Source organism: Saccopteryx bilineata, chromosome 2 (assembly GCF_036850765.1).
Source record: "Saccopteryx bilineata isolate mSacBil1 chromosome 2, mSacBil1_pri_phased_curated, whole genome shotgun sequence".
NCBI classification, from domain to species: Eukaryota; Metazoa; Chordata; class Mammalia; order Chiroptera; family Emballonuridae; genus Saccopteryx; species Saccopteryx bilineata.
The window spans coordinates 197,301,229-197,327,241 of NC_089491.1; the positions used below are offsets into that span (position 1 = coordinate 197,301,229).

Here is a 26,013-nt window from a genome sequence, read left to right on the forward strand (position 1 = left end):
CTGCCCAGTGCCATTTTTTAACACTAAAAGTGAGCAAATTCAGTGGGCATGTATTTGCCCAACACATGGATAATGTCTTTGCATTTTATTTTTAACTAAAGTTCTGTTATAAACATTTCTCCATGTTGCTACATCTGCAAAACATTTATATTTAAAGGCTGCATCTTTCTGGGAGCTTGGTTAGTCTCAAAGAGTGCACTTTCTCACCCAAGCCGGCAGATGGCGCTGGGTAGTGGGTAGTGGAGGGCGCTGCTCTACTTTGAAGTCCGGAAGCTTCTCCCTATTTTCCTGTTCCCCCGGAAGTGTTTGCTCCAGAAGTGCTCTCCCCTCACTGCTTCCGGTGGGGTTTGGAGCAGTCCCCGCGGCGGTGCCGGTTGCTGAGCTGACCCGGAGCCCCTGGAGCCTCATACTGGTTCTGCATTTGCCATGAGGCTGCTGAGCGCGGCCCTGGGACGTGGGCCGTTCCCGCGGGTGCCGGCCACCTCAGGCTGGCGGGGGAAGCAGGTACTAGTGTCCGGCTAGGCGGGACCGAACCGGGCCGGTCCCGGGACCGCCTTCCTGACAGCTCGGGTACGAGCGTCGTGCCCCGTGCGAGTCCCGCGTGCCGTCACCACGGCTGCGTCTCTGACCTGGGAGGCCTGACGCGCTCCCACTCAGGGTTGAGCCTCTTCTTAAGTGACGGCAGTGAAGGCCAAGAGAGCTGAACAGTTAGTGTGTGCCGGCTCGAACCGGACTCCGACTCATTTCCCTGCAGTGTCCGTTGGTCCGACCGTCCGTCGTCACCGGGTGATGTAATTGGGCTCTCGGACTAAACTTCTTTGTGGTCTTGTTTGCACCTTTGCGGAGACGCAGAGTGAAGCAGGATTCGGTCGGAGTCGATCCTTTTACTGTCACACAAACTTCATTTGCATTGCTCGCTGGTATCCCTGGGATTGACCCAACCCAGTTTCATTTAATAGTTTTACCCTTTTTCCAAGGTCTTTTTTCCTTTTCCCAGACTGCATTTTGGATGTGCAGTCCTATAGGAAGACGTTTATATCGTGTCTTAATTTTATAAACTGCGAGATTCCGGGCCACCCCCCCCCGCCCATTAACGTTTTTTAAAAATGTCAGCTGTTCTTGTGTAAAAGAAGTTGGAAACCTTTTGTAGGCTGCCTTGGCACCACTGCATGGAACATGTAAGCCATCAAACAGCTTTGCTTGCTGTAACTTAAAGGGGGTCAAGGGGAATCAAAGGAAAATTTAAACTAAAAACTTATTTCTATGAGTTGTCTCTGATTTTATCAGCTCGTGTATATTTTCAAACCTGTAGTATTCAGTAAATGTATCTGCCCCTTTAATTAATTTATTTGACTATGTCTTTTTTTATCGATTGATTTATTTTTAAAAAATATATCTTTTCTGTCCCCTCTGGCAGTCTCTCTGATTCCAAGAGTTTCAGGTTGCGACATCTACTCTTTTGCTTTTCCAGGCTCTCTCAGGTGATGTTTGTGTCCATTGAGATTCCTTGGAGGAAAGATGTGCACCAAACCCACGATGATCACCCCTGTCACCTTGTAAAATGTAGTGAACTGAGCTCTCTTATTTTTTTAGGTTAGTTGGAAAGTCTGCCGATGGTGTTCATCAGGGGTGATTCCTAACGAAAGGATAAGAAATATTGGAATCTCAGCTCATATTGACTCTGGGAAGACTACATTAACAGAACGAGTGCTTTACTACACTGGCAGGATTGCAAAGATGCATGAGGTATATAGTTCATGTTGATTCCAGATTAGCTAGGGCTTGGTTTTCATGGCTTTGTAGTTATGATTTAATAAGCTTCACAAAACCTGAAAGTTTTAAAGAATGGGAACAGTGGATCCTTAATCATAATTATATTACAAAGTTGATAGCTCAAGTATGCTTGAAATGTTGCTCTGAGGAATCTCTCTAGAGAGCATCACTGTAGGTATACTGAGTAGGTTGTCTTTTGAGACTTTTTAAGTCAATATGATGTACCTTTAAGCAGCCATTAAAATAGTATTTACATAGTTGTTGTATTTTTAAGATTTTATTTATTTTAGAGAGAGGAAAGAGAGAAAGGGAGGAGGAGTGGGAAGCATCAACTCATAGCAGTTACTTCTCTCATTTGCTGGGAGAAGCCTGGGGTTTTGAACCAGGAACCTTAGCATTCCAGGTTGAGGCCCTATCCACTGTGTCACCACAGGTCAGGCTACATAATTCTTAATGTTATGGAGAGGCGTTTATAATGTTAAGTGGAAAAAAGGATCTAAAATGGTATATGAAGTATGAGCTTAATTGTTAAAAAATACATATATCAGAAAAAAATTAAGAAAATATTGAAACTTTCCTGAAGAAATTACATATCATTGAGTAACTTAACTCTCCATTTAAAAATATTTCTTCAGGTTAAGATCTTCTTAAGTCATCCACTTGTAGCAGCAGGGAAACATCTGTTCTCTGACCATCTATTCCAGGGGTCCCCAAACTTTTTACACAGGGGGCCAGTTCACTGTCCCTCAGACTGTTGGAGGGCCGTACTATAAAAAAAACTATGAACAAATCCCTATGCACACTGCACATATCTTATTTTAAAGTAAAAAAACAAAACGGGAACAAATACAATATTTAAAATAAAGAACAAGTAAATTTAAATCAACAAACTGACCAGTATTTCAATGGGAACTATGCGCCTCTCACTGACCACCAATGAAAGAGGTGCCCCTTCCAGAAGTGCGGCGGGGGCCGGATAAATGGCCTCAGGGGGCCGCAGTTTGGGGACCCCTGATCTATTCACAGACTAACACAAGGCTGGTTGTCAGGAGCAGTGCAGAGGAGCAAGGAGGGCTCTAAGACTGAGTGATTGCTCTGTGGCAGTACTTGCTGAGAACGGCAATGAAAAATTGGTTAGCGGGTAATGGAGGGCAGTGTCTGTCATTGGTTTTCTATTTCATGAGATGATATGATTTGACAAATCAGGCTTTTCTGAAAATTGCATCTACTGGCTGTGTTCTGGTTCCATCTCAGTAAACGTTTCTTTGCTTCTTGGAATTCAGGGACAGATAAATCTGAGTAGCTGTGCTTGTGTTTAGGTGAAAGGTAAAGATGGAGTTGGTGCTGTCATGGACTCCATGGAGCTAGAGAGACAGAGGGGAATCACCATTCAGTCCGCGGCCACCTACACCATGTGGAAAAATGTCAATATCAACATCATAGACACTCCTGGTGAGTGGGGCTCTTGGTTTCCTGCAGTTTGTCTGGGCAGGGCACACGTAGCTCTCTCTTCTACATGGTGCAGCTCAGTTTTAAATATCAAATCTTACTCAAAAGTGTGACTGAGTCCCTATCAGAGCAATTTGACTTGGGTCCTAAGGCACCTCATCCTTTTGTGGTTTCCTTGAAAAACAGTGCTAATAATTGTGAGTAGGAAGGGTCATGCCTTTTACGTTTTGCAGCTAATTTTAAAGGTCCCATGCACTTTGTCTTTTTGAAGTGATCTTGTTGGGCCCCTGGACCTTATGGTGAGTGAATGGTATTGGTGATTTTAAAAACATATCCTAATTAGAAGACTTATGCAATGAGCAGGGATACAAAAAGTTTTAATAGTGCATGTTATAAAACTTCAGACTACTCTTGAAGACCCTCACACACTTCCTTGTCTCACTCAGGGCATGTGGACTTCACGGTAGAAGTTGAGCGGGCCCTGAGAGTGCTGGACGGCGCAGTGCTCGTTCTCTGTGCAGTCGGAGGGGTGCAGTGCCAGACCATGACCGTTAATCGCCAGATGAAGCGCTACAGCATTCCATTTTTAACTTTCATTAACAAACTGGACCGAATGGGCGCCAACCCTGCCCGGGCACTGCAGCAAATGAGGTATTGAACCTTAGAAGGGAGGGACAGAGGGGGTGTGATGATCTGCATAAGACTATATTCTGAAGAGCAATTAATTCAGTATCTTTAGCTTTATCCTTATTTTTCTTTTTCTAAAAAGTTGTTTGTGAGTGCCCTTACCTTAGGAAATGGAACATTGAAGTCAGTAGTTTGGTTTGTGGTGTGATCTTATCAACTATCTCTGTAAAATGGGGGAAATATGACTTACTTTGTAGGGGTGCTGAAGGTGAATTCAGAAAACAATCTGGCAGTTTATACTGTTTTGCTATAATTAAAGAATTTATTATCTGGAGTAGATCCTGAAAGTATTCTGCATTTATTTAGACAAATCTAGAAGATCATCTTCAGTTTAACCTTTTCTTGAGAAATGTAATTAACTCCGGAAGTAGTATGCTGTGTTCCCTTGCTCATATGCTGAGATACCTGCTAAGAGCAGTAACACTTCTTTCTGTACTAGCTCTAACCCATGGTATTTATAGCATGTTACACTTTACACAACTGTGTGTATTTCAGATAATCTTTGGAAAAAGTCAGAGTTTCACTTTTCACTTCTTTTAGATGTGTAAATGGAGCTGTAGAGTTTCTACTCAAAGTTACAGAATGTAGAGCTGGTGGACATAGGCAGCAAAGTCTGTGATAGCTGAAGGGCTGAGTGATGTGTCCGATGACGAAAGATATGGTGTTGAGGAACTTGAAGTGACCCTGTTGCTGTGTGCCCTTTTATGAAAGTGATGTATTTGAGAATGTGAGAGTGAAGTTTTTCTTTGATAGATTGGAATACTTTCTTGGTAAAATGAAACATTTTCACTTTTTGTCTTTGTTTTATATTTTAGTTGTGGTTGTCAATACAAGCAATACTAGTCTTTTTCTGAATTTTAGGAATATTCTCTTTAGCATCTATTTGACTCTTGGTTTACTTCACTATCTTTTTACCTGTTTTCTCACTTTGTAACTCCCGTTGTACAGATTTTGAAATTTCTGGATCTGGCTTCTGTGTTCTAACTTTTCTAGCACACTTTATTTTCATAAACTTTCTCTTTTATTGCAATATCTTTGTTCATTATGTCTCAGACCTTTACATTTTATTTTTATGTAATAACTTTCCTTGGAGGTTAGTACTATTTCTTTGTTTCATGCCTTCTTTTCAAGCTGTTGGTTTCCTTCAACTATTTGCTGATTTCTAGTTATCTATTGTTCTAGATAGGCACCTATAATCTAGACTGAATGGTGGTAGCTAGCGCATATTTCTTTTCAAGTGAGGATTCCTGCCTGTGAGTGCAAGTTCCAGTCAGTGGTTGTGCCTGATGGGGTTATAGGCTGATGATGAGTGTCTGACTTTAACATTCACTCTCAGAGTTTCCCCCAGGAACTCCTCTTTAGATAACTGTACAGCAGGCCCTCAGATTATGACAATCTTGACATATGATGTTTTGAGTTTACGGTGCTCTCTCCCAAAAAACTTTAAAAAATTGAGACGTGAGTGTTTTGGCTTACACCACAGCATCATACTCACTGACTACGTGGGTGGACTAGTTTCCTTGCACCTGGCGGAGGAATAGGAAGAATAGGCAGGAATGTGGAATGTTTGTATTTTTATGTTCTAGATTATGACTTTTTTTTCCTTTTTTTAAATTGTTTTTTTAATTTATTGTGTTAACATGGATTTAAATGTTCCACTCAATATAAAACCCTCACCATCCTCTAGATTATGATTTTACAACTGTATTAGGATAGGTAAGTGACTTAGGCTATGGTGTGTTTCGATGTACACTAAAATTTGGGTTATGTCACTGTTGTAGGAATGAAACTATGTCATAACCTGAGGACCCCTGTACTCAGTTTTGCTGCAGTCAGCTGATTCAAGATGAGATGTGGGGATAGTTGTCCCACCACCTTTTAGAGTTCTTTTTGTTGCCTAAATAGCGTAGTGGCTTCCTTAGAATAATGACTGTGGCAGTCCGTTCCCAACTGCTTTATATCTGACATGTTATGACCAGCTGACAACACCCCTCCCAGACCAACAGCATCTACTATTGATTTCTTTTAATATTTATTTTGTTATTTTAAAGGGATCTGCGGAGAAAAAAGGTAAATACATGTATTCTTATTTTCCAGGTCTAAACTAAGTCATAATGCAGCATTCATGCAGCTACCCATCGGTTTGGAGGGTGATTTTAAAGGTATTATAGATCTCGTTGAAGAACGAGCCATCTATTTTGATGGAGACTTTGGGTAAGTATTAAAAATATACTGTTAAACTTTTATAATTTGAAAAGTATTAAAGAGAAGGGAAGAATGAGTTTTATTTTTTTATTTAACATAAATACCTTTTGGAAATGTGGCTGGGATAATATCCTCTAAAATGATTTTGTTTAATGCTTTTTTAATACTAGTTGTATTCATTCCAAGGGAGAGTATGTTACTTGCCAAGTAATGTGTTTATTTCTCATTAGGACAGGCATGGTGTGGTAGCAGGAGGCCTTTAGCTTGGGCTGATGATGTAATGTCGTCTTGATTGAGCCATTCATTCATTCTGCAGACTTCTAGGGTGCAGCCATGTCCTGGGCATTGTGACAGAAACTGGGAAGAAAATGAGATCATAATTACTTCCTCTACCTACTTTGTAGCATTACGAAGATAAAACGATCAATATGTAAGAAGGAGTTAAAATTGTACAGATGTGTTTTAGACAATACAAGAAATAAATTGATAACCATTTGACACGGCATTTGGTTCTTCAATTAACTTGTGAGTGACCTTTGCATACAAAGCACTATAACTGCTCCGTGGTTATCAAACCATGGCATTTGGGCAGATCACTGGGCAAGGTTGTATAAATGCAGATTCTTGTATCCACCTCCAGGAAGTCTGGTTCAGTAGATGTTAGGGTGGAGGCTGGAATTTGCATTCTGGAAAACTCCCACATGATGCTGATGTGGCAGGTCTACAGACCACACTTTGAGTCTCATTAATCTAGACAGTGTGGCAAGTCACAAATGACCCTTGTTCTGATGAGTGACCCCACAGCCTGGCATTTTTTCCAAAGCTACTGCTTGAAGGCTTTCCTTCCTTTGCTGTGGACCTGGGATTGCTGGTCTGGCAGGTGGGTAAAGGGTATTGGGACCAGTTTAATGTAGAATTTATCCGCCATCTTATAGGCAGGGTAAAGATGGGAGCTGTCCAGCGAATCAGGTGTTTCTCACACTTTTGTGACAACTAACTAATGACAACCAAGTTTGTCTGGTACTCCTTAGAGCAGGGGTCCCCAAACTACGGCCCGCGGGCCGCATGCGGCCCCCTGAGGCCATTTATCCGGCCCCTGCCGCACTTCTGGAAGGGGCACCTCTTTCATTGGTGGTCAGTGAGAGGAGCATAGTTCCCATTGAAATACTGGTCAGTTTGTTGATTTAAATTTACTTGTTTTTATTTTAAATATTGTATTTGTTCCTGTTTTGTTTTTTTACTTTAAAATAAGGTATGTGCAGTGTTCATAGGGATTTGGTCATAGTTTTTTTTTATAGTCCTGTCCTTCAATGGTCTGAGGGACAGTGAACTGGCCCCCTATGTAAAAAGTTTGGGGATCCCTGCCTTAGAGTGTAAGGCCCACAGAGGACAAGGATTTTTTTTTTTTTTTTTGTATTTTTCTGAAGCTGGAAATGGGGAGAGACAGTCAGACAGACTCCCGCATGTGCCCGACTGGGATCTACCCAGCACGCTCACCAGGGGCGATGCTCTGCCCACCAGGGGGCAATGCTCTGCCCCTCCAGGGCGTCTCTCTGCCAAGACCAGAGCCACTCTAGCGCCTGGGGCAGAGGCCAAGGAGCCATCCCCAGCGCCCGGGCCATCTTTGCTCCAATGGAGCCTTTGCTGCAGGAGGGGAAGAGAGAGACAGAGAGGAAGGAGGGGGTGGGGGTGGAGAAGCAAATGGGCGCTTTTCCTATGTGCCCTAGCCGGGAATCGAACCCAGGTCCCCCGCACGCCAGGCCGACGCTCTACCGCTGAGCCAACCAGCCAGGGCCTGGAGGACAGGGATTTTTATCAGGTTTTTTCCCAGCTATTCCCCCAGTGGTAAAGCTGTCAGGTATGTAATAGGGACTCAAAATATTTGTAAATAAATGAGTAAATCCAATTGCCCAGAATTACCAGGCTACAAGTTTTTGTCTTCTAAAATAGAGGCTTTTTTTTTCCTTTTTGACAGAGTCAGAGGGACTAATAGGGACAGACGGAGGGAGAGAGGAATGGAGAGAGATGAGAAGCATCAATTCTTCGTTGTGGCACCTTAGTTGTTCATTGATTGCTTTCTCATATGTGCCTTGACTGGAGGGCACCAGCAGAGCGAGTGACCCCTTGCTTGAGCCAGCAACCTTGGGCTTCAAGCTGGTGAGCCTGTGCTCAAGCTGGATAAACCCACGCTCAAGCAGGCAACCTCAGGGTTTTGAACCTGGGTTCTCTGTGTCCCAGTCCAATGCTCTATCCCAGGGGTCGGGAACCTTTTTGGCTGAGAGAGCCATGAATGCCACATATTTTAAAATGTAATTCCGTGAGAGCCATACAATGACCCGTGTACGTTACACATTATTCAATAAAAATTTGGTGTTGTTTCTGAGGACAGCTATGATTTGCTCCAGCCACCTGCAACCATGAACATGAGCGGTAGGAAATGAATGGATTGTAATACATGAGAATGTTTTATATTTTTAACATTATTTTTTTTATTAAAGATTTGTCTGCGAGCCAGATGCAGCCATCAAAAGAGCCACATCTGGCTCGCGAGCCATAGGTTCCTGACCCCTGCTCTATCCACTGCGCCTCCACCACCTGGTCAGGCTAAAATAGAGCCTTTTAAACTTTGTTGTACATCGGAACGATGGCTGGAACTTCTTCATATACCGGCCCCCTTTCCCAGCCCTAGACCACTGGGCTTGTCTGTTTTGAAAGGACTGCTCAGGTGATTCTGACATAAAAGGCTAAAAACCAGGGAGCTTGCCAGATAGGAAGACATTAAGCTCTAAAGACTGATGAGCAGTCTTTAGAACTATTTGCAGTTGGCTTTTACCTGTTTTCCGTAAGATTATTTTTTGACATTAGTTTTTATTTTAAAAATACTCTGAAAACTTTCATACTTTTTATATTTCTAAGTATCAAGTATATTTACATCTTAGCTGTACATATTTTATTTGTGACTCTTACCTTTTTGGCCTTTAGAGGGATGAAGAACTGAGGCCACAGTCCAGTCTGGACCAATTTGCTTTGCCGGTTTTGCCCTCTATGTCTGAATTTTAAAGATATCCATTAGTATTATTTGTCATAATAATACAAGTCTATCAGAGCTCTTGTCTAAAAAGATATTTTAGCTATTACTTTTAACTTTTTTTTTTATTTTATTTTTTTATTTTTACAGAGACAGAGAGTCAGAGGGATAGACAGGGACAGACAGACAGGAATGGAGACAGATGAGAAGCATCAATCATTAGTTTTTCGTTGCATGTTGCAACTTCTTAGTTGTTCATTGATTGCTTTCTCATATGTGCCTTGACCATGGGCCTTCAGCAGATTGAGTAACCCCTTGCTGGAGCCAGCAACCCTGGGTCCAAGCTGGTGAGTTTTTGCTCAAGCCAGATGAGCCCATGCTCAAGCTGGCGACCTCGGGGTCTCGAACCTGGGTCCTTCAGCATCCCAGTCCAATGCTCTATCCACTGCGCCACTGCCTGGTCAGGCATTACTTTAACTTTTTTATTGGTGCTCTATCCTTAACGTACCAAAATAAAACATTTCTTTTCTTAGTCAGATTGTTCGATATGGGGAAATCCCAGTGGAATTCAAGGTAGCGGTAGCTGACCACCGGCAGGAGCTGATTGAATGTGTTGCTAATTCTGACGAGCAGCTTGGTGAGATGTTCCTGGAAGAAAAAATTCCCTCAATTTCTGATTTAAAGGCAAGTGCTCTCAAAATAAGTCTTATATTAACAAGCAAAAGACGGTTTTGTTTTGTGAGGAGGGAACATGATGCTGTTTAGGAGGGGATGGAATACTATATACTTGGCCCGAAAAAAAGAAGTAAATCTTACCTTCTGCGACCTGGACATGATGTATGGACCTGGACATGATGTTTTTGTACATGAATTTTATTAATAAAATTGGAGTAAATTTATTTAACATAATTGGTTTCTTTAAAACATACTTAACATGGCATATTAGTCTGTCATATAATATAACAGTTATGTATAACTGAGTTATATTATAATGTACATACTGTGTTATATAACTGAGTTATATCTTAATGGAAAGGGAGCCAAACCAGACCAGGTGGTGGCACAGTGGATAGAGTGTCAGACTGAGACGCAGAGGACCCAGGTTCGAAACCCCGAGTTTGCTGGCTTGAGCGCGGGTTCATCCAGCTTGAGCACAGGCTCGCTGGCTTGAGTGTAGGATCAGAGATATCACCTCATGGTTGCTGGCTTGAAGCTCAAGGTCACTGATTTGACCAAGAGGTCACTCCGTCTGCTATAGCCCCCTGGTCAAGGCACATATGAGAAAGCACTCAGTGAACAACTAAGGAGCCGCAATGAAGAATTGATGTTCCTCATCTCTCCCTTCCTGTCCGTCTGTCCCTGCCTGTTTCTCTCTCTGCCTCTCTCTGTCTCTGTAACAACAACAATAACAACAACAAAAAAGAAAAGGGGCCCTGGCCGGTTGGCTCAGTGGTAGAGTGTCGGCCTGGCTTGCAGGAGTCCCGGGTTCAATTCACGGCCAGGGCACACAGGAGAAGCAGCCATCTGCTTCTCCATCCCTCCCCCTCTCCTTCCTCTCTGTCTCTCTCTTCCCCTCCTGCAGCCAGGGCTCCATTGGAGCAAAGTTGGCCCGGGTGCTGAGGACGGCTCTGTGGCCTCTGCCTCAGGTGCAGCCCTGGTCGCAACAGAGCAACACCCCAGATGGGCAGAGCATCACCCCCTGGTGGGCATGCCGGGTGGATCCGGGTCTGCCGCATGCGGGAGTCTGTTTTGACTGCCTCCCCGTTTCCAACTTCAGAAAAATGCCAAAAAAAAAAAGAAAGGTAGTCATAGTTTGTTCTAGGGGAAAAAAGACAAACGGCCAGTATCTTGAGTATGTCTTTTTAAGAAAGACAATAAATATAGAAATGTTAGAGCGGTAAGTATGTTCTTTAAAAAAAGAAAAATAGGCCCTGGCCGGTTGGCTCAGTGATAGAGTGTCAGCCTGGCATGTGGAAGTCCCAGGTTCGATTCCAGGCCAGGGCACACAGGAGAAGTGCCCATCTGCTTCCCCACCCTTCCCCTTCTCCTTTCTCTCTCTCTCTTCCACTCCTGCAGTCAAATTAGCCCTGGTGCTGAGGTCCATGGCCTCCACCTCAGGCACTACTAGAATGACTCGCTGCAGCAGAGCAACTCTCCCTGGTGGGCATGCTGGGTGGAGCCTGGTTGGGCGCATGCAAGAGTCTGTCTGTCTGCCGCCCTCCCCGTCTCACTTTGGAAAAATACACACACACAAAAAAAGTGGTTAATTAAACATTTTTTAATAAATGATACTTTTATATGATTTCAACATTTAAAAAGCATACAATGGTGCACAGCTGCTCAGTTCTCTGCCCCCTCCCTAAAATAGGCAACCAGTTAATAAGTTGCTGATGTATCTTTGAAAGAGATTTTTTAGTGTATATATTACTTTTTCCTTTATTTTATATAATTAGTATTTATGCAATTAGCATACCATTTACATTGTTCTCTATATGTGTGATTGTTTTATATATATATATATTTTATGTATATGTACATACATAGTCTTTTACCAAATTAAAAATTAGTGACATTCCAAGAGTGTTGAAAGCAGTTTCCTAGCCCTGAAAAAGGAACTGTTCTTTTCCTTTCTTTTGTATTTTAACCTTAAATTATAGAGGACCTGATTCTAGTCTCCACTAAAGCCAAAACTCCAGAGTATTAATTCATTTCTTAAGTTTATTGGTTTGTAATTTATCTGAACCACAAAGTGTAATTTTGAAGATTGACTGATAATTAAATTTTTTCTTCTGTAGCTTGCAGTCCGAAGAGCTACTTTAAATAGGTCATTTACTCCCGTCTTTTTGGGAAGTGCCTTGAAGAACAAAGGAGTTCAGCCTATTCTAGATGCTGTTTTAGAATACCTCCCAAATCCATCTGAAGTCCAGAATTATGCTATTCTCAATCAGGAGGAGTAAGTCTTGGAAATTGATTCTTAGTTTGTGCAGAACTGCTTTAACATTTATGTGCTATAAAAGAATGTGAGAATGGTTCTTGTGGTTGGTTATGTTGTATATGTGTTATTTCTTATAATTTACAAAAACATTTCTATTTGGATAGCAATTTTGGTGTATACAAAAATATTATGTCAGTTTCTATATTATATTCTCTTTGTGAGTTAGACGTATGATTTGTTTTAGTATCAATCAAGGTCTACATCTTTAGAAAATTTTCTTATTTTGAATCAAGAGTCATATTTAAAAAAAAAGACTTTAAGAAACAAACTTTTTAAAGCTCTCATTGATTATTACATTTTTCTTTCTCTACTACACCATTTCTGTATAATTTTTTTTTCCAGTTTCCTCTGGTCCAGTTACAATGTAGTAACTAAGTCCAGAGAAGTTATTCTTATGGAGCTTGTTCAGTGAAATGTCACTCATGTGTGAAGTTGCAAGTGTTTTTAGCACATGTGCTTTTCTCAGATAATATTCTTTGATAAAACAAATTGATATGAAAGAAATATAAAATATTCCATTTCACTGAGTTATATTTCTTTTATTTTAAGTGACTCAAAGAAAAAAACCAAAATCTTAATGAACTCCCAAAGAGACAATTCCTACCCATTTGTAGGCCTGGCTTTTAAACTGGAGGTAAGTTGCTTTCTAAGGTGTTTAGCTGCTATATGTAGAAATTTTCCTTCAGGCTTTTATTTCCATTACAAAATTACTCTCTATGACATATTTTGTTCTAGGGTTCTCCACTATCACCCTTTCCCCTTTCCATACTGACTCTTCTGAAGACAGTGACTGTGCACAGCCCGCACGTGAGGAGGAGAGAGTTGTGCTCCACTCCTTGAGGGAGCAATATCTATCTACTTAAGTCATTTAGATTCTCCTGTTTGGAAACATTATCTTGTCTTCCCCAGTTATTTATATTGGGATGGACCTAGGGATATTTACTTTGTACTTTGAATTACACCCAGGAGTATGGTACTTATTCTGTTGCCTAGATAGACCAGGTTTGGCCATAGGAGCTCTTTCATTTGGCTCCTATGTCTGACATTCTCCAACGTTTGCTTTTTGACCACTTCCTTCCTTTCTCGCACTGTGGGATTGCGCCAGCCCTAGAGTCAGCCATTTCTTAGGAGTCCTCATTCCTTTTAATAAAGAGAATGGTATTAGAAACCAAGATTTGGTCACTGGGTGTGCTTTTTGTTGGGATGTTGTTGCTTCTGTTCATAACTTTTAAAAAAAGATTTTGTTGATTTTAGAGAGAGAAGAGAGAGAAAGAGAAAGGGGAAAGAGAGAAGCAGGAAGCATCAACTTGGTAATAGTTACTTCTTAAATGTGCCTTGACTGGGAAGCCCAGGGTTTCAAACCAGTGACTTCAGCATTCCAGGTCATACTTTATCCACTGAGCCAGGCTTTTTGTAACATTTTATGTGGGGGGAAAATGTGGCTAAGTTAGAAGTATTAATAGTGGTATGGATGGAATTATTTTTGGGGACTTTTTTCTAGATTTTATTAATAAAATTTTTTAAATTGACCTCTTACTACCTCTAAAATGAGAAAAAAATAATTTTAAATTAAAAAAGTAGAATGACATTGCAGTGACAATTTTTTTTTTTTTTTTACAGGGACAGAGGGGGGGGGGATAGATAGGGACAGACAGACAGGAATGCAGAGATGAGAAGCATCAATCAGTTTTTCGTTGCGACACCTTAGTTGTTCATTGATTGCTTTCTCATATGTGCCTTGACCGTGGGCCTTCAGCAGACTGAGGAACCCCTTGTTCAAACCAGCGACCTTGGGTCCAAGCTGATGAGCTTTTTGCTCAAGCCAGATGAGCCCGCACTCAAGCTGGCGACCTCAGGGTCTCGAACCTGGTTCCTTACGCATGCCAGTCCGATGCTCTATCCACTGTGCCACCGCCTGGTCAGGCTGCAGTGACAATTTTTATGCATAAAGCTTTTAAAAATATGTTTAAGGCCCTGGCAGATTGGCTTAGTGGCAGAGCATCAGCCCAGCTTATGGATGTCCCAGGTTCGATTCCTAGTCAGGGTACACGGGAGAAGTATCCATCTGCTTCTCCACCCCTCCCCCTCTCACTTCTCTCTCTCCCTTAGTCTTCCCCTCCTACAGCCATGGCTCACTTGGAGCAAGTTGGCCCCAAGTGCTGAGGATGTCTCCATGGCCTTGGCTTCAGGCATTAAGAAGAGTATGGTTGCTGAGTAACAGAGCAATGTCCCAGATGGGCAGAGCATTGCCCCCTAGTGGGCTTGTCGAGTCGATCCCAGTTGGGGTGCATGCAGGAATCTGTCTCTACCTCACCTTCTCTCACTGAATTGAAAAATATTGTTTAGGCCCTGGCCGGTTGGCTCAGTGGTAGAGCGTCGGCCTAGCGTGCAGAAGTCCCAGGTTCGATTCCTGGCCAGAGCACACAGGAGAAGCGCCCATCTGTTTCTCCACCCCTCCCCCTCTCCTTCCTCCCTGTCTCTCTCTTCCCCTCCTGCAGCCGAGGCTCCACTGGAGCAAAGATGGCCCGGGCACTGGGGATGGCTCTGTGGCCTCTGCCTCAGGCACTGGAGTGGCTCTGGTCACAACATAGCGACGCCCCGGATGGGCAGAGCATCGCCCACTGGTGGGCAGAGTCGCCCCCTGGTGGGCGTGCCGGGTGGATCCCGGTCGGGCGCATGCAGGAGTCTGTCTGACTGTCTCTCCCTGTTTCCAGCTTCAGAAAAATACAAAAAAAAAAAATATTGTTTAAGAAAATTTTCTTAGGATACCCAGATTAGTTATTATAGAGTTAAAGGTATGGAATATATGAATATTTAATGGTTTGTATTGCCAAATTGTTTTCATACTCTGAGTATTAATGTATTGGATTATTTCAATAAAGCTTTATTAGCACTGAATATTATTTATTAGAAATTATTACTGACTTCATAAATGAAAAATGGTATTTTAATATTTCATCTTGCCTTAATTCCTAATGATAGAGAAGTATTTTCATATACTGTATTTATAATGCAGTTGTATTTTTTCTTTTGTAATTGTCTATTTCTTTTTTGAAAATGAGAGTTAAAGCACTTATCTATTTATATGATATTTCTCTAATAAAGTTTATTTTAAAAAACAATTAGTACTTGCCTGACTGGTGGTGGTACAGTGGATAGAGTGTCAACTGGGAATGCTGAGGTTCCCAAGTTTGAAATCCCGAGGTCACCAACTTGAGGGCTGGCTCATCAACATGATCCCAAGGTCACTGGCTTGAGCCCCCTTTACCCCATCAAGGAACAACTAAAGTGACACAACTACAAGTTGATGCTTCTCATCCCTCTCCCTTCCAGTCTCTCTCTCTCGTAAAAAAAAAAAGCAATTAGTACTTTAAAATTTATATAGACAAGTCTGTCAGTCTTTGTCTTGAGTCATTCTCTCATTTTAACCTTAGAAACCCTTTCAAGGTACCGTATTTTTTGCTCCATGAGACGTATCTGACCATAGATGCATCTAGGGTTTTAAGGAGGAAAATAAGAAAAATAATATTCTGAACCAAGTGGTGTGTTAAGATATTTAATAAAACATACCACAACAATATTTCAACAATGTAAGCTCAACAGCAGTGTTAACCATTAGCACTGTTATTAACAAATGAGAAGAGACTTTAATGTTCAAATGTTCTTCTAGTTGTCTGGGAACCCACAGCAGCTAAAAGAAATGAACATTTGCTCCATAAGATACACGGGCATTTTCCCCTCCAGTTTTGAGGAAAAAAGTATGCCTTTGGAGCAAAAGATTCAGTATTTAATAAATATTTACTCTTTCTTCTAGTTTATCACGTTTTCCCCACTGTTAACCCCACTGGAACTTGTTCTCTGTGTGCTGTGAGGTAGGGTCCAGGTGCATCTTCACTTGCCCGCAAGAGCAGTTGTCCACTGTTGATTGTCACACCTCCTTTATCATCTACTAATAAATGACTTAAACATTTTAAATATTAATGCTGTGCTCTGTGGGCTCTTCAGTCTAATTTGTGCTAGTTTATATTTTTTAAGTTTTAGACTAATATGTTTCTAGATCAGTCTTAGTTTCTTCTCCTTTCCATAGTGTTTCAAAATTTTTTATTTTTATTTTTCTAAATGACTTTTATAATCACTGATGTTTAACTAAAAACTTCTTGGACTTTTGTTTGTGTTAAACCTGTAAATAATTATGGGAAGAACTGGCAACTTTTAAATATGTATCTTATTGTTACTACTGTTCAGCAGAAATTGATCCTTATTCATTTTATATTTAGTCACTTTACAAAACTCTTGTATAGCTTTCTAGATGATTATCAAAGTTTTTTTAGATGCATTACTATTTCTAATGTTACTTTTGTTATCTATCCAATAATTATACCTTTTTATGTCTTACTATATTAAACTGAACTTTAAAAATAATATTAGAAGACAAAAGGATAATTCTTTATATAAATAATTTAAAAAAATTTTTTCTAGTATTATTTCAGAGGAAGCAGAAGTAGTGATACCAAAAAGAATACCACAACCATTTAACTTACCTATAGTCAAAACTACTAAAATTGTAAGAGAACAGTTGGAGATAGTTTTGACGTTTTCCTTCTGATTTTGATTATCATACTTCTTTTTTATTCTTTCTGCCCTACTCAATCTTAACTTCTAGGCGGGTCGATTTGGACAGTTAACGTATGTTCGCAGTTATCAGGGAGAGCTGAAGAAGGGTGACACCATCTACAACACGAGAACAAGAAAGAAAGTGCGGGTGCAGCGGCTGGTGCGCATGCATGCTGACGTGATGGAGGCAAGTGCGCCACTGAGGCCAGCTTCTCTGAGGCAGCCATACACGTTTACTTTCTCAGGGTTCTGAGCCCCCAGGAGAGTCACTTCTGGTTGAATATGTTTTTCTAGCTTCCTTTTTTTCGTTAGGTGTGCTACAATTCCAATGTAGCACTTTAGGATAGGCTGAATTAGCGGATGTTAAGAACACAGTTTATACTACTATTTGTTAGTTAGCTGTATTTCCTCAATGGTCAAGGTTAAGGAGCAGGGACAGTAAATTCCCTAAGATTCACAGCACAAATTCAGCACTTTCCTCAAAAAATTAATAGGTTTCTAGGACAATAGAACTGTGGTTCTCAAAGTTAAGTGAGAGTTAATAAATTCACACATAATTTCCCACATTGTTCAGTGACTTTGCGTTCTGAAATTGGCTGGAATGAAAGCTCTGTTTAATGCGAGAGCTTTATACTCATAGAACCAGCCCCACGAAGGGCCATAGAATCCATCTGAGGATTTAAAACTTCTCAAGGTCTGGTCTGGGAGATAAATTTTGGCTTGAATTCTTGAATTGATTCTGAATCTGTCCTAGCCTTCTGTGATCCACAGGGTTAGGCCTGGGTAGGAATACCAAGCATGTGAGGTTGTCTCCTGCTCTCACCCTTTCCAAGTTCAGCTCTGTATTCCTGGAGAGATTTAATTAGTCTAAGCAAAATCTTAGGATGGTCAGTAATTTTTGGTGGCTATCTTCTGGAAGACAAATAGGCAGTCAATCTTTCAAGATTGTACAGAATTGCTATTTTGAGAGATTGGCAGTAGGGGGTAGGCTAGAGGGATGAGTCACAGCTGTTTTATGGGCCAGAAACTACAGTTATACAGCTGTGTAACCATTAAGGTAACACACACACTTCCTCACTCACAACCACAGCTGTTATGAATGAACTGTCCATACAAAAGGACAAAAACAAGGAAGTTTAGAGGCACCAATGCTTTGTTCTTAGATTTCCTGTGTTTTCTTAACTGCTTGCATCTGTGAGAAATTAAGATTATTTTAAATAAAGTGGGCTCCATTCTCTTGTCTTTGTTTTCAAAACTTCCTTTGTACACCTTTGTCATACACATCTCATTGTTGGACTGTGGCAGCACATACAGTTCATGCTTTTTAATTTCATAGAAATAACTTTAGAACTGTGAGGTTCTGGGTTCTGTCAGTACTGCAGATCCTCCAAGTAAAATCTGATCTATTGAAATGTGGTTTAAATAAGGGTCCAGTTTAAGGATGTCTTGCCATGGGTTGCCTTGGTTCTAGCTGATTCATTCTCTACAAAATTCATGCTGCGATTCTGCCATATTTGTTTATGTCCAGTGTGTTTATCGTGCTACTGTTTAGTCGCATTATGTGTAAGTATCTGATTTGCATTATGTGTAAGTATCATTTTGTGTTATTTTTTTATTTAGGATGTTGAGGAAGTATTTGCTGGAGATATCTGTGCATTATTTGGCATTGACTGTGCTAGTGGAGACACATTCACTAACAAAGATAATAGTGGACTTTCCATGGTAAGTCATTTAATTTAAAAGCTGCTTATCACTTTAGTTTCAAAAGTCTATTTTTTACATAGTACATTTAGTATTTCAGGAAAAACAACCATAGAAGCTTTCATTGAATAGTGCTACAGGCATCAAGTATAGATTGATGTGGCTCTCTAAATGTCAGTTTGACAAGGTTTTGTGTAAGCAAGTAACTTACCTGGTTTTTCTTGGTAAAGTTATTGCATGATCTTCTGAGGTTTAATGTGGAGGGAAAAATCTCCACTAGATAACCTGGACTGTGTAGCTCTGACTCTTCTACCCTGAGACTTGCCTCCCATTATGAGTACCTGTCGAATTGCTGTCACCATCATCAGGCTGGTCTCAGTGGAGTGCTCCTTCCTTAGTAACTCAGCATTCAGAGTACACCTTTCCCTTAAGAACTGTAAGACCAAACTGTAACATTTAGACTAGACGTGGGGATAACAGAACAAGGGAACCAAGGTGCAGTGAGACAGTCTGACTTACTAAATACAGCTTGCTCTATGGGACTCCTAGGTCCCCTTTCATCACTGCAGGCCTCTGAAGGGAAGAACCTGGTATTAGTACACTTAGACCCTGGGAAAAGTCCTGAGATTGAAACTGCCCCTAAACAAAGGGCAGGGAAAGACTGAAGAAGCTGACAGCTCCAGTCTGGCAACTAGCAGTTTATTAAGGAAAACTTATATAGGAGGCATTTCTTGGGTAGCCGCAAGATGGAGTGGATAGTCTCTGCCCTCCTGACAGGTGCTAGAGAATAATAATAATAATAATAATAACAATTATTATTATTATTATTTGCCAGAGAATTATTAAATAGGGTAAAAAGGGTGACTTGTCACTAGTACTAGAACATGAATGCTACCTGATGTGGAAATCACTTACTGTGCTTGACCAGGGCAGGACAGCAACCTGTTCCAGGAACCAGCTGATAGCAGGAGGCAAGAGAGGGGTGTTACTGATGTCAGAGTGAGCATCAGCATGGTCATACAGTTTCTAAGGGGGTTTTGTGGTGTCTCCGTTCTGGCCCAGGTTCAGTTCATGGTCCAGACAATGGCCACATCATAAAATAAGTCTGTCCTCTACATGTGCCTGGGCAGTTCCTGCCTTTGAATTCCTTTCACTGACTTCCCATTCTTGCCCCTTTAAGAGAGCAGGCTGTCCTACGGCAAGACCCTCTTCTGAATTTAGTAAAGAAAGAATATAAGTACATAGGGGATAGGCAGTTTGTAGTGAACAAATTTTCTTTTTGTGTGTGTGTGTGTGACAGAGATGGAAAGAGACAGAGGGACAGATAGGGACCGACAGACAGGAAGGGAGAGAGATGAGAAGCATCAATTCTTTGTTGTGGCTTTTTTGTCTCCTTAGTTGTTCATTGATTGCTTCTTCATATGTGCCTTGACGGGGGTCTACAGCAGAACAAGTGACCCCTTTCTCAAGGCAGCAACCTTGGGCTTAAGCCAGTGACCATGGGGTCATGTCTCTGATCCCATGCTCAAGGCAGCACTCAAGCTGGTGAGCCCATGTTCAAGCCAGATGAGCCCACACTCAAGCTTGTGACCTCAGGGTCTCGAACCTGAGTCCTCTATGTCCCAGTCCAATGCTCTATCCACTGTGCCACCGCCTAGTCAGGCTGTAGTGAACAAATTTTCAGTGGATCATTTATGTTAGAACTGATCCAGCCCTAACAGATCAGCACTATAATAGTTCCTTCATCGTATGAGGAATTCATAGTTTTGGATTTAGTATTTTTGTATAAAATATTCTCTAATGTCTGGTCTTGATGTTGGTTTAAGACACTATAAATATAAATCTGTATAGGTTTTTGGGCACCCTAGCTAAGATAAATGTTTTATGAGTATGATTAAGAAGGCTTTCTCCACTATGCGCTGTTACATAAGTACCGCAATGCCACCTGATTGCACTGCTTGGGCCCCAAGGCTTTCTTTACATGGTGTTGTTAGCGATTTGAAAGGACTGGTGATTGTGGGGAGTGCTAAGGCTTTGAAGCACATGGACCTTGGTTAGAGTCTCACCTCTGCCCTGTATTACCCACTGGCTTTTAGCCACATTATTTTATCTTCTTTCCGTGCCTTTTAAATTTTATTTGTAAAATGAGATTAATAATATTTGCCTCTCAGGGTTGTGGTTGATTAAATGAGGCATTATATATAAAGAATCTAGTTTCTCTGTTGTCTTATCAGTGATCATAATAAATTTTGATTAAATAAGTACTGTAACTTTTGAGAAGATAGCAACAATAAATGTAACCACCAGTCTATAAGAATTCCACATCTCAGCAGTTAGATTTATTATAATGATTATGTTAAACTGAAAGTGTCAGTAAATTTAAGGGTCTTAAACAGTTAAGTCAATAAATAGATTCTTTATTTTTGTTCTAGGAGAGAAGAGATTGTATGAGTGGACACCTTATTTATTAATATATTAATATGTTCATTTATTTAATGCAAACAGACCAAAACATATATTGTTTAGCCTAAAGATGTTTACTGCTTATCCTTTGTTCTATTGTCAAGTAGAACATCCAAATTAATCTATCCCTGACCCAAACTCATACAATACTACAGTATATCTGAATTCTTCTGTTTTTAAAACTCTCTTAGGAGTCAATTCATGTTCCTGATCCTGTCATTTCAATAGCACTGAAGCCTTCTAACAAGGTAGGAGTTTGATTTCATTCTCAGGATATCACAATAAAGACTTGAGCTCTTTTGGTATTGAGATCACCTTTTAAAACTTAGAAGACTGTTACTAATAACTACTCCCCAGTATGTTTGAAGAAATTTATGGTATTAAAGTTTTCATGAGACTGTGCTTATTAACTCCTTACTAAGAAAAGGTATAACATTTGCTCCAAAGTGGTAGTAGGGCTTCCTAGATTCAGATCATAAAAGGATGGAAAAGGGGAAATGGGCATTTATCCTAAGTTGTAGGAAAGTCTCACTGTGAAGTATATTAGAATATAGCCTAGATTAATTGCCTCATGCATTATAATACAGCTCTAAATTTGTGGTAGTTATAAAGTACTGTATTTCCCCATGTATAAAACGCACCTTTCTTCAAAAAATTTGGGGTCTAAAAACTGGGTGCGTCTTATACAGTGGTTGTAGGTATTTTTACTTGCATTTCCCGCTTTTTTGGTCTTGTTTTTGTGCTCATTGTTGAAGATAGTGATTCGTCATCAGACACAGATGAGGACAAGATAATGGGCGGGAGTTTTGACAGTGATGAATTGTATGAATTTTTTTTTTTTTTTTTTGTATTTTTCTGAAGCTGGAAACGGGGAGAGACAGTCAGACAAACTCCTGCATGCACCTGACGGGGATCCACCCGGCACGCCCACCAGGGGCAACGCTCTGCCCACCAGGGGGCGGTGCTCTGCCCCTCCGGACGTCGCTCTGCCACGACCAGAGCCACTCTAGCGCCTGGGGCAGAGGCCAAGGAGCCATCCCCAGCACCCAGGCCATCTTTGCTCCAATGGAGCCTCGGCTGCAGGAGGGGAAGAGAGAGACAGAGAGGAAGGAGGGGGGGGTGGAGAAGCAAATGGGCGCTTCTCCTATGTGCCCTGGCCGGGAATCGAACCCAGGTCCCACGCACGCCAGGCCAACGCTCTACCGCTGAGCCAACCGGCCAGGGCCTGTATGAATTTTATGATAAATAAAACTTAAGTTCAATAACTTTATGTAATACATTTTTTCCCCAGATTTTGGGCCCCAAAATTAAGGTGCGTCTTATACATGGGAGCATCTTATACATGGAGAAATATGGTACATATCTGATTATACCATGGAAAGTCTGCAAACAAGACTTTTTCTCACTTTCGAATATAACAAGTTCATGATTGGACCTTATGTCACTTAGCTTTTTACAAAGCCAAGATTCCTTGAGCTCTTTTGGTATTGAGATCACCTTTTAAAACTTAGAAGACTGTTACTAATAACTACTCCCCAGTTCTGCATTCACATTAGCTTATCATTGGAATTAGTCCTGATCTTGAACCAAAATGGTTTAGTTCTTCAATTGCCTTGACATGAACTTATACATGTGTTGAGGGAACATGTATGACTTCTTGTTGTCTGGGAGCTGTCATTTACAGAACATGTCCTGGTTTATTTTGTGGATGCATTAACAGCTACTGCTTTATCTATTTTGAGGAACTTTAGATTTTATAGACTGTTTTTATAGAAAGGAGAATGTTGAGGTGGCAAGAAACATTAAATTACTTCCTCTCAGAAATTTGAGGAGAGGCAAATCTTATATCTTACTACACAATAAGATGCCATTTTGTTCCAAGTGCTTTGCTAAGTTGTTCGCTTTTCCCTTCAGGATATATATACAGGGCTAGAAGTTAAGATACAAAGCTCTTCATTTCTAAATTCAGAATTTATGTAAGACTTTTGTCTTGATGTTGGAGAGAAATAAAATGCATCAGTATCCAAAAGGTTTTTTGGTGTCTCTGTATTATCTGCTTGCTGGAGTAAATTAATTTAAATTAAATAATAAAAGCACTGCCTAAAGCTGTGAATCTCAGAGGTTGGGATGATCTTCTAGTAAGTTGAGAGTACCGGGCAAGTGCAGGGAAAAGGGAAAAAGATTTTGGAAAGAGACAAACTCAGGATTCATTATCTCAGCTTTGCCGTGTACTATCTGTGTGGCCTTGAGCAAGTCACTTAACTTCTTTGTACCTCGTTTCCTCACCTAGAGAATGTGGCTAATTCTATTTGCAGCATTACAGTTATGTATATACAAAATACATAGCGCACAGCTCCAGACACATGTAATAGCTATTAATACTGGTGATTCAGGATGTGTTAGTTTTCTGTTGCTGCTGTAAGAAACTACCACAAACTTAGTGGCTTACAACATCACAGACATATTATTTTATAGTTGTGTAGGTGAGAAATTGGACATGGTTCTTTTTTTTTTTTTTTAATGGGATAGAGAAACAGATAAGGACAGACAGGAAGGGAGAGAGATTTGAAGCATCAGTTCTTCATTATGGCTCCTTAGTTGTTCATTGATTGCTTTCTCATATGTGCCTTGAAGGGGAGTGGGGTGGCTACAGCCAAGCCAGTGACCTTGGGCTTCAAGCCAGCTATCTTTGGTCGACCGTGGGGTCATGTCTATGAGCCTGTGCTTAAGCTGGCGACCTTGGGGTTTCAAACCTGGATTCTCTGTGTCCCAGGTTGATGCTCTATCCACTGTTCCACTGCCTGGTCACACACTGACATAGTTTTTTTTTTTTTTAAAGATTTTATTCATTTTAGAGAGGGGAGACACACACACACACACACACACACACAGAGATATAAGAGGGGGAGGAAGCATCAACTCTCATTTGTGCCCTGAGAAAGAGAGAGAGAGAGATAAGAGGGGGAGGAAGCATCAACTCTCATTTGTGTCCTGAACAGGTAAGCGCAGGGTTTCAAAATGGTGACCTTAGAGTTCCAGGTCAATTCTTTATCTACTACTCCAGCACAGGTTAGGCCCGACTTGGTTCTTAAAGGGCTAAAATCAAGATATTGACAGGGCTGTGCTCCTTTTTGGATGCTCTAGGGGGCAGTTTATTTCCTTGCTTACTCAGATTATTGGAAAAATTCAGCTCCTATGTTTGCAGGACTGGGGTTCCTTTTCCTTGCTGATTGTCACCTGAGGGCTATAGGTCTTAGCTTTTACAGATTGGCCCTACCTCCTGTCTTCAGTGCCAGCAATAGTGAAATGAGTCCCTCTCACGCTTCAGGTATTTCCTTCCTCTGCTTCTTTCTTCACATTTCTCTGATCTGCCGTTCTCCATTCCTCTTCTGTTTTTTAAAAGCCAATGTGATCACTGGGGCCCACCCAAAGTATTCATGTCTGTAACCTAATCACATCATCTGCAAAGTCCCCTTACCATATCAAGTAACATTCACAGGTTTGGGGAGGGCAATTAGGGCATATCCTTAGAGGCGCATTATTCTGTTTACCCCACAAGGAAATCCAAACAGATTGTTTTGAAAGTCTCAGTGTGACATTTGCCTTACTGTTGGTCTTAACTGTCCTCTTGAGTCTGATAGGACCTTTTTTTTTTTTTTTTTTTTTTAATTTATTTTTTTCCTGAACCTGGAAACGGGGAGAGACAGTCGCATGTGCCCGACCGGGATCCACCTGGCATGCCCACCAGGGGCGATGCTCTGCCCACCAGGGGGCGATGCTCTGCCCCTCTGGGGCGTCGCTCTGCCGCAACCAGAGCCACTCCAGCACCTGGGGCAGAGGCCAAGGAGCCATCCCCAGCGCCCGGGCCATCTTTGCTCCAATGGAGCCTCCGCTGTGGGAGGGGAAGAGAGAGACAGAGAGGAAGGAGGGGGTGGGGGATGGAGAAGCAAATGGGCGCTTCTCCTATGTGCCCTGGCCGGGAATCGAACCCGGGTCCCCCGCATGCCAGGCTGACGCTCTAGGACGCTCTACCGCTGAGCCAACCGGCCAGGGCCTGATAGGATCTTGATAAACACACTGGTTCCTTTGGTATGCATAGGATTTCTGAAATGTAAAACAGCAACACAGACTGTACTTTATGGGCAGTTTTTGTCAATATAATAGGAAAAGGCATAAAGTGAAGTCTTGGACTTTTGTATCTTGGTATGGAGAGAAAACTGTAGAGAGCTGCTTGCTGCTGCCTCGTCCAAGCTCACATACCTAGAGACTGTGGTCTAGAGACCAGATGGTTGACCATTTTTATTTTTTAACTGTTTATTTAATTTCAGTCAGTAAAATTCAACAGCCCCATTGCTTGTCTCAATTAGTAAAACTGTGCATTGACTTTCTTTTTTTAAAGAATGATCTGGAGAAATTTTCAAAAGGTATCAGCAGGTTTACAAGAGAAGATCCTACATTTAAAGTTCACTTTGACACTGAGAGTAAAGAGACAGTTGTATCTGGAATGGGAGAATTACACCTGGAAATCTATGCTCAGGTAATGAATAACAAGGAAGTTAAATTAAATTTACTTCATGTATGTCTGTTTTGTTAAGAGCACAATTAACAAATTAATTTTGTAATTTTCTTTCTAATGTCCATATGCTAATAGAGGTTTTTCAAGCTCACTCTGGGTTGTATCCAGATGTGGTATACTACTCCCTCTACTAAGTATTATACTTTAGTTATGTTTGATCTCTGAACCTGTTTCTTTGTAAAGCATTGCAGACTTGTAGAATCAAGGCACTGGGGATTTGCAATATGACCATACAGCCGTCCCCAGGTCATGGTTATCTGGGTTAAATAAGATACCTTGGTCCCAGCCCCGGAAGACAACCTGCAGGGGGACACCTGTTGAGAAAGTGCCCACCAGTACCCACTCCTCAGGTCATGTCTTGCTTGTTTATTCTCAAGTCAGTACTTGGGAGATCATTATAATACAGATAAAAGAATGGGTAGATGGGGTACATCTTTTCCTAGGAAAGGGCTTACTTATATTTGAATGAAAACAGGACATATGACTTAAGATTTAAAATTCTGGTGTGATCATATCTTTGAA

At 41.2% G+C, this 26,013-nt stretch overlaps 1 protein-coding gene across 1 annotated transcript in view; it reads left to right on the forward strand.

Moving 5' to 3' along the window:
- The first annotated feature begins 332 nt into the window (after window positions 1-332).
- GFM1 (G elongation factor mitochondrial 1) overlaps window positions 333-26,013 on the forward strand; it is a 59,850-nt gene continuing 34,169 nt past the window's right edge. The window contains exons 1-12 of the mRNA XM_066259036.1: window positions 333-504; window positions 1,594-1,746; window positions 3,093-3,225; window positions 3,669-3,873; window positions 6,007-6,123; window positions 9,676-9,826; window positions 11,938-12,095; window positions 12,687-12,771; window positions 16,801-16,938; window positions 18,372-18,473; window positions 21,107-21,163; window positions 25,315-25,452. Of these exons, the coding sequence (XP_066115133.1) occupies window positions 427-504; window positions 1,594-1,746; window positions 3,093-3,225; window positions 3,669-3,873; window positions 6,007-6,123; window positions 9,676-9,826; window positions 11,938-12,095; window positions 12,687-12,771; window positions 16,801-16,938; window positions 18,372-18,473; window positions 21,107-21,163; window positions 25,315-25,452 (1,515 nt within the window). The 5' untranslated portion in view covers window positions 333-426. The remainder of the gene's footprint in view (window positions 505-1,593; window positions 1,747-3,092; window positions 3,226-3,668; window positions 3,874-6,006; window positions 6,124-9,675; window positions 9,827-11,937; window positions 12,096-12,686; window positions 12,772-16,800; window positions 16,939-18,371; window positions 18,474-21,106; window positions 21,164-25,314; window positions 25,453-26,013) is intronic.